The 16,485-nt window shown below is 53.0% G+C and overlaps 1 protein-coding gene across 1 annotated transcript; it reads right to left on the bottom strand.

Moving 5' to 3' along the window:
* Positions 1-11,000: 11,000 nt before the first annotated feature.
* On the bottom strand, positions 11,001-16,240 carry DOK2 (docking protein 2). Its single transcript, XM_043562390.1, has 5 exons — positions 15,328-16,240; positions 14,064-14,345; positions 13,729-13,816; positions 12,636-12,820; positions 11,001-12,141 (listed from the first exon to the last, which is right to left on the bottom strand). Exons 1-5 carry the CDS (start codon positions 15,388-15,390, stop codon positions 11,521-11,523), a joined length of 1,239 nt encoding a protein of 412 aa, XP_043418325.1. The 5' UTR covers positions 15,391-16,240; the 3' UTR covers positions 11,001-11,520.
* Positions 16,241-16,485: the final 245 nt, after the last annotated feature.

Raw genomic sequence — 16,485 nt, 5'->3', positions numbered from 1 at the left:
GACTCCCCATAAATTTTATTTGTTTTTTATTTGTTTATTGTCCCCCTCTCCCAAAAGAATGTAAACTCTACAAGGGCACATTTTCATATCTTCTGTTCCCTCTGCATCCCCAGGACCAAGTACACTGTTTGGCACTTCCCCTGTGCTTGATCAATACTTGTTGAATGAGTGGAAAACATATGTCCTGCCCTCAACTCAAACATACACACACACACACACACACACACACACACATATGCACACGCACACTGATACCTCTATCCAGACCAAATTTCTGGCTGTTATCTATGTCCTGCTAAAATGATAATAATTAAGATGTTGGCCAATAATGACTTAAGGCATGACTACTTTATAGAGGTATTTGCATTTTATAAGGGAGTCCTTTAGAAATAATAAAACCTTTCATGAGCAAATGGAGTGAAGCTATAATGGGTGGACTATATGGGGGAGATATTTGGGGACCCCTCCTGCCCTGCTCAGAGTGCCTAAAAGCAGATGAACACAAAGTGGAGAGTAAGACCCCTGAAGTATACAACCAACAGCTAGGCCTTCTCTAAAGTCCATTTCAGCTCTCCCTGATTCCTGAGAAAGGTGTATTAGCTATCCAGCTCTCTCCCCTTCCCCAGCCTGGCCCCACACAGAAGGCCTCATTTTGTCTTTGTCTATGCAGCCAGGGCCAGTAGTGAGTTCAGGAGATTATGGCTGTCTAGAGCAGTGGCTCCCAAGCAGAGGAGGAGTGGCCCAGTCCAAAGCTTCCAGAGGTTCCCTGGCATTTCAGTTGGGTTAGGCTCAAAACCTCAGGTGCCCAGAAGAGCTGGCATGCTGGCATTCTGGGCTTCAGAGCCTACAGTAAAGGCCAGAATGTTTATGGATGAAGCGGGAAACTGCACAAAGCAAAGGGGATTCATGAGTCAATCAATGAAGCCCTCCTTACCAAACATCCTATGTGTGCAAAGCACATTGTTGGGCCCCAGGGAGAGGAATCCTGTGCCCCAGGTCATTGTCTCCTACCTCCAGGACATCCAACAGCTCTGATCAAGCCATGCTTGGGCTGCTTCAGGGGATCCAGCCCAGAGCCTGTCCTTGGGAGGACCTCTGAAAGCAGAAAGAGCCCTTCAGATTGTTTCTCTGACTCAGGAAGATCCCCCGTGTGGGTGATGTCTGAGCCTGTCCATCAAGGACCCTAGCCTGCTGAGACAATTCTGTTACCCCTCTTGAGGGTGCTGTGAATTGATGAGGGTTGTCTTATGTTTAGACCTCCTGGAGAAGGAGACAATGGTGTAATAGGGCTGCCCCTCCTGCAGTCCCACCTTCTAGGGACAGGGGGAGGCCCTGAAGGCCCAAACCAGCAGTGACAAGCCATGCCATGACAAGTGCCAGCCATGACAAGCCTGGGACATTCAGAAGGTGACTGCATCCAGATGCTGCAATAGAAATACACGCTCACATTCCCATGTGTTCAGCATCATCAGATGCACACCTTGAACTGCCAGTCTGCTCTCTCAGATGGAGACCACAGAGCAGAGCCTGGGACAGGGTAGTAGAGAAGGCATCTGGGCTATCCTAGAGTGGGGGTAGGGTGGGAAATGGCACCAGGACTCCAGCCAGAAGTGTTCTCTTCTCTGAGAGCAGGGCAGCATACACAAGGCTCTGGAGAGCCCAGCCACTCGCCACCAGGCCCCTAAGTGCAGCCCCTCCATTCAGATGGTCTCCATTGATCTCCCGGAGATTTTGCCACCTGGTCAGTTTTCCATCTCAGTTCTTCTTGTGGCTCCAATCCCCTCCTCTTCAGGCCATGCATCATCTGTCCCCTTGTCTAGATCAGCAGGAAGGGGCAGCCTCTTAAGGAGCCAGGCTCAAGCCTCTGGTGCCCTGTCAGCCTCCCACAGGCACCAAAGGTTCCTTCTTGCCCTGACATCTTTATGCTGCATCTGGCTGTTTGTGCTGCCTCTTCCAAGCTCCAAAGGGAACGAACTGGCCAAGCCAAGGACAGGTGGATCTGAGAGTTCCTAGCCTCCACCACCACCCATGGAGCCATCCTGTGTCCCATCCACACTGCTCTCAGCCTCATGCCTCCCAGAACCTTGAGTGGCCCCGGAGATAGGAGCTGGTAAGAGGTCAGGCACTTGTTTGCCATAGGGGACTCTGGAAGATGATAATGATCTGTGATTGAAGAGCGGCACACAATTTCCACTCACTTTCCCGTGATCTTATTTAAGCCACACGGCAACCCCATGAGGCTGGTGGGTGTGACTAAGCCAACCTTACAGATGAGAAAACCAAGGCTCAGAGAAGTGAAGTGACTTGCCCAAGGTAGCACAAGAGCGAGTCCCAGGGCCAGTTCTCTTCCCACCCTGCCACACTGCCTCTCAGAAGTCTTCAAGTCACAAATGGGGGACTCTCCCATAGAGACTGAGTACTGCTCCAAGGCTGCCTCGCGTGGGTGTTCTGGGCATGCTGGGAAGGGCTGGGCTGTTTGCAAATAGCCACTTAGGAGCCTCATGACTTTGGGCAAGTCATCAAGTCTCAAGTCTGAACTTCAGTTTCCTCATCTGTAAAATACAGTAACACTCACTGTTCTGGAAAAAAGAAACAAACAAACAGAGAAGAATGTGGAATGCTCTGGATTCTAGGAAGCCCTGTGCCCAGGAGAGGGGCCATGGTCACCACAGCCCCAGCTGGCACCCACCCACCCAAGTGCTCGAGATGATATGATACATTATGACAAAGGGCCTCTGAGGCTGATTATGACTTCCACAAACAAAAGCTTTTATCTCCTCCTCATGACTCCCTTTGTGACAGGAACAAAGAGGACCAGACCCACGGCTGAGAGAAGCATGGAAGGAAGCTACATGCAGCAGAGAAGTAATCAGGTCAGGGATGATTTGAACTTGGAGAGAGACATTCCGGGTAGCTAAAAGAGGGTGCACCCAGGTGGCACCATGGGAGGGAGAAAAGGCAGCTGGATGGAGGGAGAGCTCTAAGACCACCTTCCAAGGAAGGTGATACAGGATTTTACAGCCCTTTGCAGGCAGTTGCTAATGAAGGACCCCAGTCCACGAAAAGTGCCTCTCAGGTGTTTATGGCTAGCCCAGGTACTGGCTCCCTGTCTTCCACCACTGATGCCACCTCCACAGAGGCCACCATGCGTATGTCTTCTACTCCTGCACTTGTGTGTCTGCTGGGCACCAGAAACTCCTAAGACACTAACTAGACCCTTGGATCTGTTGACAATACTTGGCATCCTAGAGCAAAGCAAGGAAACTCTCCCTTTCCCTTTCCTGTCTCAACCCCAACTGCAGGAAATACCCAAAGGTACAGCCAGTGCTCCAAGGAAAAGAGGGGATACTGAAAGACAAGACCAAGAGATATATACCCAAGCACAGCTCCACTATGGTCTATGTGAATGGCACCCCTAGACTTGTGCAGTGCACAGGCTGTGGCACTGTGCATGGTGGCCATGTAGATGTTATACAGTCCTCAAAACACCCCATCTCCTGAAAACTTGTGCTTTATTCCTTGGCCAAGCTTGTCGTGCTCACCTGAGCCTTGATTATGAATGGTACCCTCTGGCATTGTTCATTGCCCAACCTGTACAACCATGCACAGAGATGCTGCAATGCTGTCTCCTTCCATTATGGTAAGTTCTCTTCCAGGAAGTTCCTCTGTCTCTCATTCTAGGGAATCCACCCTACCAGTTCTCCAAACATGTCTGAGCCCCAGCAGTGGGCCCACTATATGTTTAAATTAAGATTTTGAACCCATATTGTCAAAGTCATTTCTGCTGACTTGCTGTCCTGGGCAATTTCCCTAAAACAAAGGACTATAGAGTTAATGGGAACTTTAAAGGTCTTCTAATCCAGCCCTATCATTTTGCAGATAAACAAGGCCCAGAGAGTGGAAAGTGACCTGCCTAGCATCCCATAGCCAGTTAGTGGCAGAGTAGGGATCAGGGCTCCTAGTTCAGTGTTCTGTCTAGTATCCCACATTGTCCCCCCTCATGAACATACAAGGTTAAGAGCACAGAGTTGCTGGACAAGCAGAGATGCCCCAAGCACAGAGCCCTCTGTATTGTTGCTGGCCTCACTGCCATCACCATCAAAGGAATCAAAAGGTTTTTTGTTTGCTTGCTTGCTTGCTTATTTTTTTAAGGAGGTAACTCTATTTTGTCTACTGGGGAGCAGGACCTTGTGCTGGGCCAGCCAAGCAAGAAAGAAGTACCAGGGGAACACAGGTTGTCTATCAGGACCTGACAAAGCCTGAAGGTCCAGATGCCAGCAGGCAGGTGGCCCAGCCTCTGCCTAAGGTTCGGGCTGGGCTTGGCTGGTCAGTTCTTTAGCTGGCACTGCAGACCCCAGACACTGGATGCCTGGCTCGGAATGCCAGTTCTTACTTCCTGCAGGCTCATCTCCAGCCTCCCAGGGGACCTGCTGAGTGCTCTATTACTCTACTGCATGCTCAACCGGGCCCAGATGAACCCACCTGGCTGCCTATGATCCCCTGACCCCCTAAAGCCCTCCCCTAGCACCACCTTGAACACCCACACCCACCAGGTTCCCACTCCAACTCAGCCAACAGTCCTTGAGAACCAGGATTTTTCTCATTGGTTCTCAGGCATATTCCCAGGCTGGGACAAACCAGCCTCCCAAGCACCTGGTAGAACTGGAACCTGGCTTTGGTAACCACTCTGCTTTTCACAAACCACCACTTCTTGAGGCTTCTCCTTCCTTCGTGACCAGCAGAGTGGTCTCATCCCAATGGCTCTCCTCGAAGCTCCCTAAGGATCCCCCTTCCTCATCTTGCTGGAACCTCCTGTTCCTTGCCTGGTCACCATCTCTGTTTGCTCCTTCTTATGTCCCCACCTTCCCGTCCAGCCAGGTCCATCCCATCTACCTCTCCAGCCTCCATCTCCTCCCCTGCTTCCATCTCCAACCCTCCAATCCATGCTATCCTTGCTCATGGAGCAAGTCGTTCCTGTCTGCAGGTGGAAACAGGAACCGGGGATCCCAGAGCTGGCTGCTACCTGGCTGAGGAAAGCTGCCGCTGGGGATCAGGGTCCAGGATAACACAGGCAAGAAACTTGGAGGGGGGGGTTGTTATTGGAGGAAAATAGAAGGAGAATAGGACCGCATAGCGTTCCTGTATGGATCAGTGAGGTAACCAGCAGAAAATGAACAGCCTTGGTCTAAGCTGCCCTTAATTAACCTGGGTCTCTGGCTCATACCCCTGGGCATTTGCTCAGGGACTTGTAGGGGTGACATTGGAGAAGCAAAACAGCTTTGCTCAGAGATAGTAGAGAAGCGGAACCAGGAATTCCTGCCACTATGTCCCTCCCCTATGCACCTAAAAGACTAGGTGGGTCTCCCTGTGGGTGTCACACGACTCAGCATCAGCAATCTGTTCCTTAGCATTAAGCACAACTATAAACAAATTCTAATAAAATGTAAATACCTCTGGGAGGGATAAAAAGTTAACTTGACCTCAGTTTCCTTAAGTGAAAGGCAAGGACTCAGGCGAGAAGGTTGCTAACGCTCCTTCTGGCTCAGATATTCTGTTCCTTGAAATGTCAGAGGAGAGGGGTTTCTCAGCTCCCAGGGCACTCAGAGGGCCCGGCTGTGGAAGAATGGGGCTGAGGTGCCAAGATGAGCACAAGAAGACAGGTGGGCATCAACAGAGGAAACCTGCCAGTTCACTATTCTAGTCAGGGTTTCTGCAGGGTTTCTAGCAGGGTTCCTGCTAAAAAGCACGGCCTGAGCCCAGGGTGCTATCTGTGCCCCCTGCATCTGTACACCTGGCTACAGTCTTTCTAGGAAGCATCAGAGATGCAGCACCCACCAACCCCTTACTCTAGACCGAGTCGGACCATTCTCACCTTCAGCCCTTCCTTCCTGCCTCCAGCAGTAGGGGCCTGAGTCTCTCACCCAACTGTACTTTGCATTTTATTTATTTTTTTAAGTTTGTTTATTTTATGAGAGGGAGAGCGCACACACGTGCGAGTAGAGGGGGGCACATGGAAAGAGAGAGAGAGGGAGAGAGAGAGAGAGAATAAATCTCAGGCAGGCTCCGCACTGTCAGTGCTAACTCAGGAATCATGAGATCTTGACCTGAGCCACCCAGGCACCCCTTCACTTTGCATCTTAAAAGAGGCCTGCTAGGAGAGGAAGGGGGGACCCAAAAGTCTAGTGATGAGATATTCCTGAAGTTAGTCGGGGAAAATATTTCTTGGTGTGGAGTCCCACAGCTCCACAAATCATTCACACTGGAGACCCCTGTATCCTCCCAAGTAAAATGGGCTTCATTCTTTCCATCAAGAAATAGTTATCTGTGCCTACTTTATTGCCAGGCTTCACCATAGGTGCTGGGGGTACAACAATACATTACATAAAGAATGAATCTGCCCTTTGGACATCTGCAGCCCAGTATGAAAGATGACAAACTCCTTCAGAGTCTCTGTCCTTTCTGCCACGTTGTCCTCAGCCTCCCCCTCCCGGAGCCCCTCTGCTGGCTGCCGGGCAGCAGCCCTACAACTGTGTTTTGATCACACCAGTCGGCAGGCCATGCCAGCCAGGCCACCAGGTGCCCCTACCCAGCAAGGAGTCTGCCCCTGTCCCAGCTGCCAGGCCATGAGTGGGTGCAGGGCTCAGATGAAAGGGGGAGACATCCTTGCAGCTTCTGCCCTCCAGCTGTGCCTCAAGCCAGAGCCTTCTAGTCTGTGAAGCAGCTCCCTTCCAAGCTCTCCCATTTCTGGGCATCATAGGACCAGCAAGTGCAGCTCTGCCCATGTGGGCCAAGTCCCCCCAGGAGGAGCCACCTACCCTGGGCAGAAAGGTCCTGAAAGACCTTGACATTGTTCCCCTCCCCTCTCCTTGAATATTCTTCCTTCCTATCAGAGTCCTAGCTCTCCTCCCCAACCAGGTCCTCCCTCATCCACAAAGCCCAGGTTCATTCCCCCAGAGATAGGGGGCTCTGCTTCTCTGTGCTTCTGTTACCTTGTGTATGAAATGGGCACATTTTACCCGACCAGCCTTGCTGTGCCATTGGAAGTAAAATGAGATTGTGGATAACACGGGAGCTCTGTGTGTGTCAGGCGCTGCTCTAGGAGCTCTGTGTCTGTCCCCTCACTTAGTCTTCACAACAAACCTCTGAGAAACGTATTATTATATCTCCATTTTACAGATGCGCACACAGGTGGACAGAGCAGATGCCCAAAGACACATAGCTAGCAAGCAGCAGAGCCAGAATTTGAATGCAGGGAGTCAGGCTGCACTCTGCGTGCCTAACCAACTACCCCAAACTGCCCCCAAAGTAGTTTGTAAATGCTGTGCAAACTCAAGAACATTATTATTATCCCAATGGCTGTCGCCCCTTCAGGCACACCTTCATACCAACCTCCCCCGCTCTCTCTGAAAGCAGAAGGCTGACCCTGTCCCAGGGTGCAGGTCCCAGAATTACTTAACTCAGCTCTGGGACACCAGCTCCTGACCAGATCCCTCAGAACGTGCTGCTCCACCACCCGCAACCCCTCCCGAACTCACCAGCTACCTGTGTCTCGCCCAGGGATCCAGGAGCTGGTGTCAAGAAGAGGGCTGCAGAGGTAAGAGAGAGGCAGGGAAGAGAGAGACATGGCTGGCCAGGGCAGGGAGATGGATGGGCCCTGTTCTGTGCTGGCCAGCATTGGATTGGCCTGGGAGCCGAGGATCGGAGCAGGGCAGTGATGTGCAGCTGCTGGCCAGGGGAAGCCAGCCTGATGCCTAATCAGATCAGATGCCCCTGCCCAGAACCCCCCTCCATTCCTCTACCTCCCTCTTTCAGCTCACTTACCTCCTCCTTTGCTTCTCAGCCCTGCCCTCCCTGAGGTCTCCAGCTGTCCCAGCTGATTTTATAAATGGCCTTTGCAGAAGGTGGGCACCTTGGCTAATTGAATCAGTGCCTAGGAGGCAGGAGGCAGGAGGCTGGTTAGCATCACGGCTGAAAGGTGGTGGCAGCAACAGCTTGAGTATAGCCATTAGGGAGGAATCTGAGCGAGCAGAGAGGCCCAGGCAATCTGGACCTTGGTATATTCTGAAGCTGCAAGGTGGGAACTCACCAGGGGCCCTGGATATCCCCACCATGAGCCTGAGAGCAGGCTTACAGTGTAGACCACAGACACACACACACACACACACACCCCACTCATGCTCTCAAAAAAAGAGAATACAAAGGGAGGCAAGAGAGAGAAGAAAAGAAACAGGAAGAATTATATACTATGCTTGTGTGGGTACACACAGTTATATGAATCTGTGTACACATCTCTATGCTGGGCACCACTCATGATGCCATTCTCATCTGCCCTGATGTCACCTCTGCATAATGATGAGCAAATATAAGCAGTTTCTAAGTGTCCTGGTCACAGCAGAGCATCTCCTGGTATCATAACGGCTGCCAGGTAGCAGACCCTGGAGCCAAGAGAACCTTTCTTATAGAACTGTCACTTGGTCTTACATGGCCCTGTCCCCTGGAGACCAGTCTGTTTCCTCACCTATGAATTTGCCTCTGACAGCCAGGCTGGCATAGAAACACTTCAAGGAGGGCTTTACCTCTGTGCTTCTATTGAGATGGATTCCTAAGGCTCACCTGGCCATTAATCCCCTTATTAACCATCTCCTGCATAACTATTCTGTGCATGGGCTCTGCAAGGGGGGGATGAGTCTGCCATTCCCCCCAGCCCCCAGCTCTAGGTAGGGCCAGTATGTGGTGTGGACTAAAGGATGATGCACATGTCACAGGCGACAGTACGGTTGAGGCTGGCTGCGCTGGCATTGACACAGTTCTCTGTAGGAGGACCCACCCACCTGGTCATGCCTTCTGAGAGGGACGCAGATAGCATGGTCTTTGTCCTTAACAACTGCCTCAAGGACTTTCATTACCCCTGCCAACTTCCCCAAATGCTCCACTTGCCCCGCCCTCCCAGCCCTCACACCTCCTTTCCCTAGGGCCCCAATCTACCACTTCCCTTTCGAGCAAAGCTAGCATCAGAACAAAACTCACAAGTCCCTGGATCTCCAAGGAGAGGAAAGAGGCGGGAGGGGGCAATTTTCAGCTTAGGGTCCCACACTCCTAGGAGGCATGGTCCACAGGGCTCCAGGTGGGATTTGAGCATCTGAAGGGGCAAGCTCCGACATGACAATTCCTCAAGCTATCCTCCAATCTTCTGGGTAGAAAACATGTAAGTTCCCTCCTTCGGAACCAAGCCCCCACACCTGGCAGCAGCTAAGCCCCCAGTGGCCTTTTCCACAGGGTAACACTGCCCCCTGGTGGGCTGAGCTGGGACGTCCACCTCAAGGGCTACCTGAAGCAAATTACAAATATGGCATCCTTGCCTATGGGCCCCCCAACTCCTGCCCCTGGCCTGGAGAGGGGTGCGACCGAATCCCTTAAAGGCCTTAAGCATTCCTGCCTGCCTCAAATTTATTCTGAGGCTGGTATTGGATGGTGGCAATAGGGACAGCCCTTTGGCACAGACAAAAGAGGCAGGGCTCCGGGAAGCCCACCTGCCACTCTGTCTCTAGCCTGCTCACCCACTGGCTCAACTTCCTTTAACAAGGGGCAAAGGCATGGTTTGAGATAAAACTTAGATCACAATGCAACTGAGAAGCTCTATCTCATTTCCCTCCTGAGCCTTGGAGCTCCCTTCCAACTGCTTTCAGGACTCTTCTAGCTGGGTGCAGTAAAGCCATCTTAACCTCTACATGTCAGAAATGAAGCTCGCCTTCTTCCCCAAACCTGAATCTTTCCAGAAACTCTATTTCTCTGAGTTCCATACCCAATATGACTCCAAGGTCTGTAGGCCCTACCTCAACATCTTTTGAATCCAATCTTTTCTGAATTTCTCCTTCCAACTCAGCCCCAAACCATCCTATCCCCAATCCATTTCCCACAGGGCTGGTGGGGTTATTGCCCTAATGCACAGCTCTTATGGGACTCTCTGCTCAAAAGTCTTGTCGTTCCCCCTCCCTCTGTCACCCCCCCCCCCCACACACACACAAACATGGTTGGAACCTGCCCTCCCAGCTAGATGACCACATGTTCCCTATACTCTGAATGTGGAACTCTTTTCTGAGCACATCCATACCTTCCCCCACACTTTCACTCATGCTCATTGATCTACCCACGATGCTCTACACACACTCCTTAATCTTCATCAAATTCCACCTTTCCAGATGAAATCTTTCTTTAGATGTCTCCAGTGAACAGCTGTCCTCTCTGGCCCCCAGGACCCTGATTCACCTCTTGCAGCACTAATGTAATGCAATGTCTTGTAACAGACATCTGTGCTTTTGTCTCAGCCTGCTCTGGGATGTCAGCATCCTGAGGCCAGGGCAGTCTAGAGCCTTGCAATGCTCTATAACATTGGCTGAACTGGCTGGTAGCAGAAATGTATTGACATGACATGACATGATATAGACATGGACCAAAAGCAGGTGTTGATGGGGGGGGGGGGGAGGTGAGGGCACAGGGCATAGAAGCTGACCTGTAGAGAAGTGATAGACCTGATACTGAGGGTCTATGGAAAATTACAGAGCAGGAAGCCTTCTCAGAATGCTACATGGTGAACAAAGAAGGCAAGTCTTAGGAAGGCAAGGGATCAATCCAAGGCCACACAGCTGGTTAGTCCCACTTGTAGTGCATAAGAGGTTCAGTAAGTGCCTACTCTTCCCATCCTCCAGTCCAGCTCTTCACACATACATTCTGCTTCCCCACTACTTTCCTGGTGTTGACTCAAAGCTGGCAAAGGGTTAGAGATGCTTGAACCTCTTTCCCAAAGTGCCCTGACTTTCACAGACCACCCCACACACACACACACACACACTCTGTGGACAGATGCTTGGGACCCAGCTTAGGCCCAGAGAAGATCTTGCTGCTAGGACAGAAGGTGTCCATGGTGGTCAACTGAAGCATATGTCCCCAAGAGGGCTGTGGCTCTCCCAACCCCATCCCACAGCACTTTTGCCACACAGAAATATTCCAGATGTGTTTAATGCCACAGAGAAGCCTAAAACCTACATAAAGCTGCAGCCATCGTCCCAGTGCCTGGAGCCGGGGTGGTCCCCTGAAGGGACGTCAGCAGGGAAGATGCCTGTATAAGGCAAGAAACCAGGGCAATTTGCTGACATCCTTTTGTCTTCTGCCCTAAATGCCCAAGCTTCCTTTAGGAAAGACAGAAGAGGAAGTGGAAAAGGGGTAGGAGGAGGGTGTGTCTCTTTAGGGCCCCCTTCCTGCTTTGGGAGGATGACTCACACAGCAGGCTCTGGGAGGGACAATTCCTCAGACCAGACTAGGGCAGGCCAAGGCAAGTGTTCCGGAAGGAGCAGAGGGAAGTTCCTGGAGTGCAGTGGCCAGGAGAAGTAACCTGAAGAAACTAGAAGGGAGGCCTGTGGTTGTCCTCCCACTCCTTCACACTGGCCTCTGACCAGTGCCCCAGCGAGCACAGGATAGCTTCAGCACCAGCATTCGATAAGGTCAACATCTCCTCTGCCCCCATCACTTAGCGCCTTTCTTAAGTACAACATTGTCATACTCTGTTCCCTGTGGCCAACCAGACGCAGAAAAGTCCTGCCCTGCTGGGTAGACGTGCTGGAGGCTGCTGGTGTCCCTGTGAGCTGAGGCCTGCCTCCTCCAGGCTTCACCCTGCGGCTCCTGTGGGCTGTCATACAGGGATAGGGCAGCCACTCCCTCGGGCTCATCGTATATGTGGTCGGGCTGTGGGGCCGGGTGCTCCTCAATGCTGTCATACAGAGGGTCCACTGGGGACTGGGGAGGAACCGCCAGGATACCCCTGAAGCTTTTCCCCAGGTTACGAGCTACTGCATCGAAGGGCACCGCATATTCCCCCTCTGGGCCCCGCGGCCGGGTGGTGGGGACTGGAGTGGTCGGTGACGGAGGTGGCAGTGAGTCGTGGGGCCGGGAGTAGGGGCTTTCTGGCCGGGGCAGCACCGCAGGGACTGTGGCTGGCTGGGTTTGGGGCCCAGGAGGGGCACTGTTCTTCTGGGCAGAGATGGCCTCTTCCAGAGCCAAGAAGATCTCATTGCCTTGCCGAGTTTCAAACTCAAAATTGCCCTCTCCAGAGACACAACGCCGGCCTGCCTCAAAGGAAAAGGTTACCTGGGTGGAAGGGAAAGGGAGATTATTGGCCAGTCCACACAGTAGAGTCCCTTCTCCCAGACCCAGCTCCCAACCACAAACCTGTCACTTCCGACTTCCTTCCACAAGAACCATGAGAGCTTCTCCCCAAGTTGTTAAGGAAAAAACCCAGAGGGGGGTGAACCATCCCTCTGGGTTTTTTCCTTAACAAGCAAAGCCCTCTCTCCTGTCCCTTCCTTCTCCCTGCCATCCATTCAAGTGTGGAGGTTGGTATATATTCATTCTCAGTAACACCAGCCCCTGTTTACTCCTCTGACCTCCCTACCTCTTCCTGTTCTCTGGTTCTTCTAGTCCCCACCCACTCCCCCTTCCCTCTCCTTCCCCTGGCTCTCTCTCCACTGGCTGTTTTCTTCTGCTGGTTTTTATCTGTCTTCCCTTCCTCCCATGTTCTTCCTTCGAGGGCCCCTTTGTCCTCTCCCTGACAATCTCCTCTCTCACAGGCAGCCCCTGCTCACCTTGTCCCGCCCAAAGCGCCTCAGGAACCTGTAAGGCCACTCATACAACTTGGTGCCCAGCTCAGGGCCACCCCACAGCTCCAGTGCACTCTCTCCAGCCCGCAGGGTATAGGATCCCCGGAGCCGGCACCTCTCGCTGGCTTCTGTGGGTCTCATGGTCACAGAGAACTCCTTGCGGGGGGCTGCTGTGGGGGGCAGAGAGGGGAGGTGGATCAGGCAGTTCATGGGAAACAGATGGCCTGCCTCAACTCTGCTCTAAATAAGCATGCCAGAAGCCTCCAGAAAACACATTATCCACGTGCCTCCTGACCCTGCAGCCTGCATCTTGGAGGCTGAGCTGCCCTGTGACAGGTCATATTCCCCAAAATGCAGGTACCTCCACCTCCTACCCTAGTCAGCATTGTGCCCTGGCCACATGCACCCCGACCTTGTGCCCACATCCTTCCTGTCCCTGTTGCCAGAGTCACAGCCTTGTCTTCCCCATCTAATCTCCTGCCCTTACCCAGCCTCCTCCCCAAGTCCTGCTATCACAGCTGCAGGTGCAGCCGACCTTACCCTCCCAGCTTGCAGCCAACCCACCCACTGCTGACGCCATCCAGTGCCCTCTGTGAGGTGGAGCTTGAATGTCACCCTGTGCCCATCTGCTCCCCGCACACGCCCAAGTCAGTGGGCTAGACACATCACAAAAAGGGACTGCTTCATCAGCAGAAAGTTCCACTGCCACAGGATACTTTAAATCCATTAAACTAAAACCTTCTCAGACATTCTCTCAGGTCCCCAGGACAGAGAGTTCAAAAGCAGCACCTTCACTGGATCCCCCAGCCTTGCCCTCTCCCACCATCAGGGCCTGGGCAAGAGGGAATGAGCCACAGGGGGATGGGGAGGGGGTGGGGGAGGCCTGACGCTGGAGGCAGTCCAGGCTCCCCCACCTCAGGCCACTCCCGGAAACGATGCAAAGAAGCCGATAAGGGGACTGGCCGGGGTTGGGGGCAACCACAGGACAGGAAGACTCAGAGGCGGCCAGCCGCCGGCCCACAGCTCCTCCCCACAACACCCTGGGGAGGGCGCCCCAGGAGGGGAGGCAGCCCCTCACCTGCAGTCGTGCTGCTGTACAGTTCATTCTCCTCCATGCAGGGCCAGCTGCCCTTCCTCGTCGGCCCCAGCAGCTCCTTCCTCTGGCCCTGAGGAGGAGGCCAAGGTCTCACCACTGTCACCAATGCCAAGCCCCACCTGTGGCCCAGGACTTCCTCCAGAGCACACTCAGCCTGCTGTCCCTGTCTGCATTCTGGATTGGGGCCCCCCCGCCCCGCCAGGAACCACCCCCAACATCCTGACCTTGGCTCTTAGAACACCTGCCCACAGCAAGTACCGAGTGCCCCCACTCCCACCTGCATGCCCCTGCCTTTTCTGCATCACTGGATGACTCACAGGGAAGGCCAAGAGGCAGATGGCCTGCATCCAGTCACTGCGCTCTGCAGCGGGGGCTGCCAGCAGGTACAGGCGTTCCTTGGTCTCCAGGAAGAAGGCGCTGGTGTCCCGGGGGCTGCTGGCCTCCCCGCCGGCCTCAGCCACCCGTAGGCAGTCACTGAGGCGAATCACCCTCCTGGCGGCCTCTCCCCGGCGTGGCTTCTCAGGGCCCTCCTGGAGCTCCAACCGGGCCAAGGCGCAGCCTGACTCTCCATACAGCATAGCCCCAAACCGGCGCCATTTCTGAACCCAGACGCATGGCAGGTGAGGTGCGGGGAGGGAGCCACCCAGAGATGGAGAGATGGTGATCAATGGGGAGATGAGGAACCAAGGGAGAGGGCGTGGGGCAGCACTCGGGTCAGAGAGAGAGGTGAAGATCACAATAGATCCAAGGAGTCAGAGGGGATAACAGGAGCCTTAGGAATTAGCAAGCATTGGAGACCTGCCCCACACGGCCGAGAAAGAGGCCTGCAGTGACAGCGAGTGGAAAAGCAGAGGCAGAAGGGAGCCCCGTGGGGACAGACTGCAAGGCAGGCCCAACCAAGATCCGAGTCGAGAGGCAAAACGCCTGTGAGTCCCTGAAGCCCAGAGGAGAGATGAGAGGGTGGCATGAAGGCCGAGACCAGAGCTCATCATTCTCTCTGTGTGAGGCCCCACAGAAAACCCTGTGCCAGGAACTTCAGTCAACCCTATGGAACCTTCCTGCTTCACCCCTTGACAGGTTGGGTCATGAGAGAGACAGAGAAGCCCTTGTGCAGGTCAGCCGAGGGACAGAGGACTTCCTCATTCGAGGAGGCCAAGGAAGGAAAAGGAGGCTGGCCACAGAGACCCCGGCTCAAGCTTGACACCAGCCAAACTCATCCCACTGGGGCAGGAAAGGGAGAAGGAACTTCCACAGCAATGTCAAATTATCCCCCCACCTTGCCCTCCATTCCCTCCCAAAGCATCCCCGTGTTACCACAGAACCTCAGAGGCAAGAAATGGAGTCAGAGCCCTCATGTACCCTCCTCCCCACTGGCGAACAGCCATTTGCAAAGAACTCAGCTTGGGGCCTGTTTGGGGAAGCCAGTGGCTGCTAAGGGTCTAACGTGGGGAGTGGCACAGTCCCCACCTTCCCATACAGGTTTTCGAACGTTCAGGGGCTCCCTCTCATCCCCGGGAATTTCTAGCAGCAACCCCCCCCCCCCAGCCCCTCTACCCAGTCCCAGCCCAGCCTTGCCCTTACCTTTCCAAAAGTCTGCTGCTGCAGAAGATACAGGGGGCCCTGCTTCACTGCCACTTCTTCCATCCTCTCACCATGACGGTGCCCCAGCACTTCAGTTCTCTCCTTCCACGCCCGCCCTCTTTCCCTCCTCCCTGCCGTGGGTTCCCCCTAGTTCATTTCCTCTCTGCCTAGAGTTTTCTGCAATGTTCTTGTCTGCTCGATGATGACAAACCCAAACCAATAGGCCCTGTGGTTTCTTGCTGTGTGTGAGTGTATGTGTGTGTGTGTGTGTGTGTGTGTGTGTGTTTGCCGAGTGAGTTTCATGCACAAGCTTCCTGCATTTTCATTGAGTAAGATAATTTCCAAAAAGCCAATTTCCAGCTTTTCAGCCAGCAACAACTCAGGTACAGAAGCTGGCCAGGGAGTCAAACCAAACAAGGAAGGGCTGACCTATAGCAACAAAGAGACCCAGAACCAAGTTCAACAGTAAAACCAGTAGCAAAAGGCCCTCACACACAAGCTGGATGTTCAGCATGACATAGCTGGAAGAGAACTTAGAAATCAACCAGGCTAAGTCCCTAATTTAAAAATGACTGGATGGAGGCTCAGGAAGTTCTGAGGAAGGTGTTCAAGGCCACCAACCGGAACCCAGGTCTCTCAGTTCAGTAAGAAAGAGCTTAGCCACACATACACCCACCCAGCACACAGGACACATCAGACAGATCTCACCACTTTCACACACAGCTGCAACTGTGTTTCACTCTGAGGGGAGTACTCCCTGCCCCAGTCAACACCACACACTTACAACACCTTCTTGGGATTCTAGAAACATGAACATCCCCACCCTGAAGCATGCTATGTTCCCAGAGCCCATCCAACTGGTTGGAGTTCACCTTCTTTCCAGCCTTTGTGAGCATTATAAAGGCACTAGAGTTTCATCTGGAGATTATCTGATTGTGTTTTTAAGTTACAATAGCAATCTCTTATATTTAAAAAAAAAAAAAAAAAAGCTTTATAGTTGCCAAAACAAAAATGCTCCTTAGTTACTAAAGCTTCCAGGCATACAATGGTCACCAGCCATAATATCTACCCCTGGAAAAGGGAATACAGGTATGAACCCACCTGTTTGAGACTCTTCTGAAGTCACAGGACTGGTGGGGACAGGAGAAAGTACCAGGG

Source organism: Prionailurus bengalensis, chromosome B1, assembly GCF_016509475.1.
Source record: "Prionailurus bengalensis isolate Pbe53 chromosome B1, Fcat_Pben_1.1_paternal_pri, whole genome shotgun sequence".
NCBI lineage: Eukaryota > Metazoa > Chordata > Mammalia > Carnivora > Felidae > Prionailurus > Prionailurus bengalensis.
This window is presented reverse-complemented; position numbering and strand designations above follow the sequence as displayed.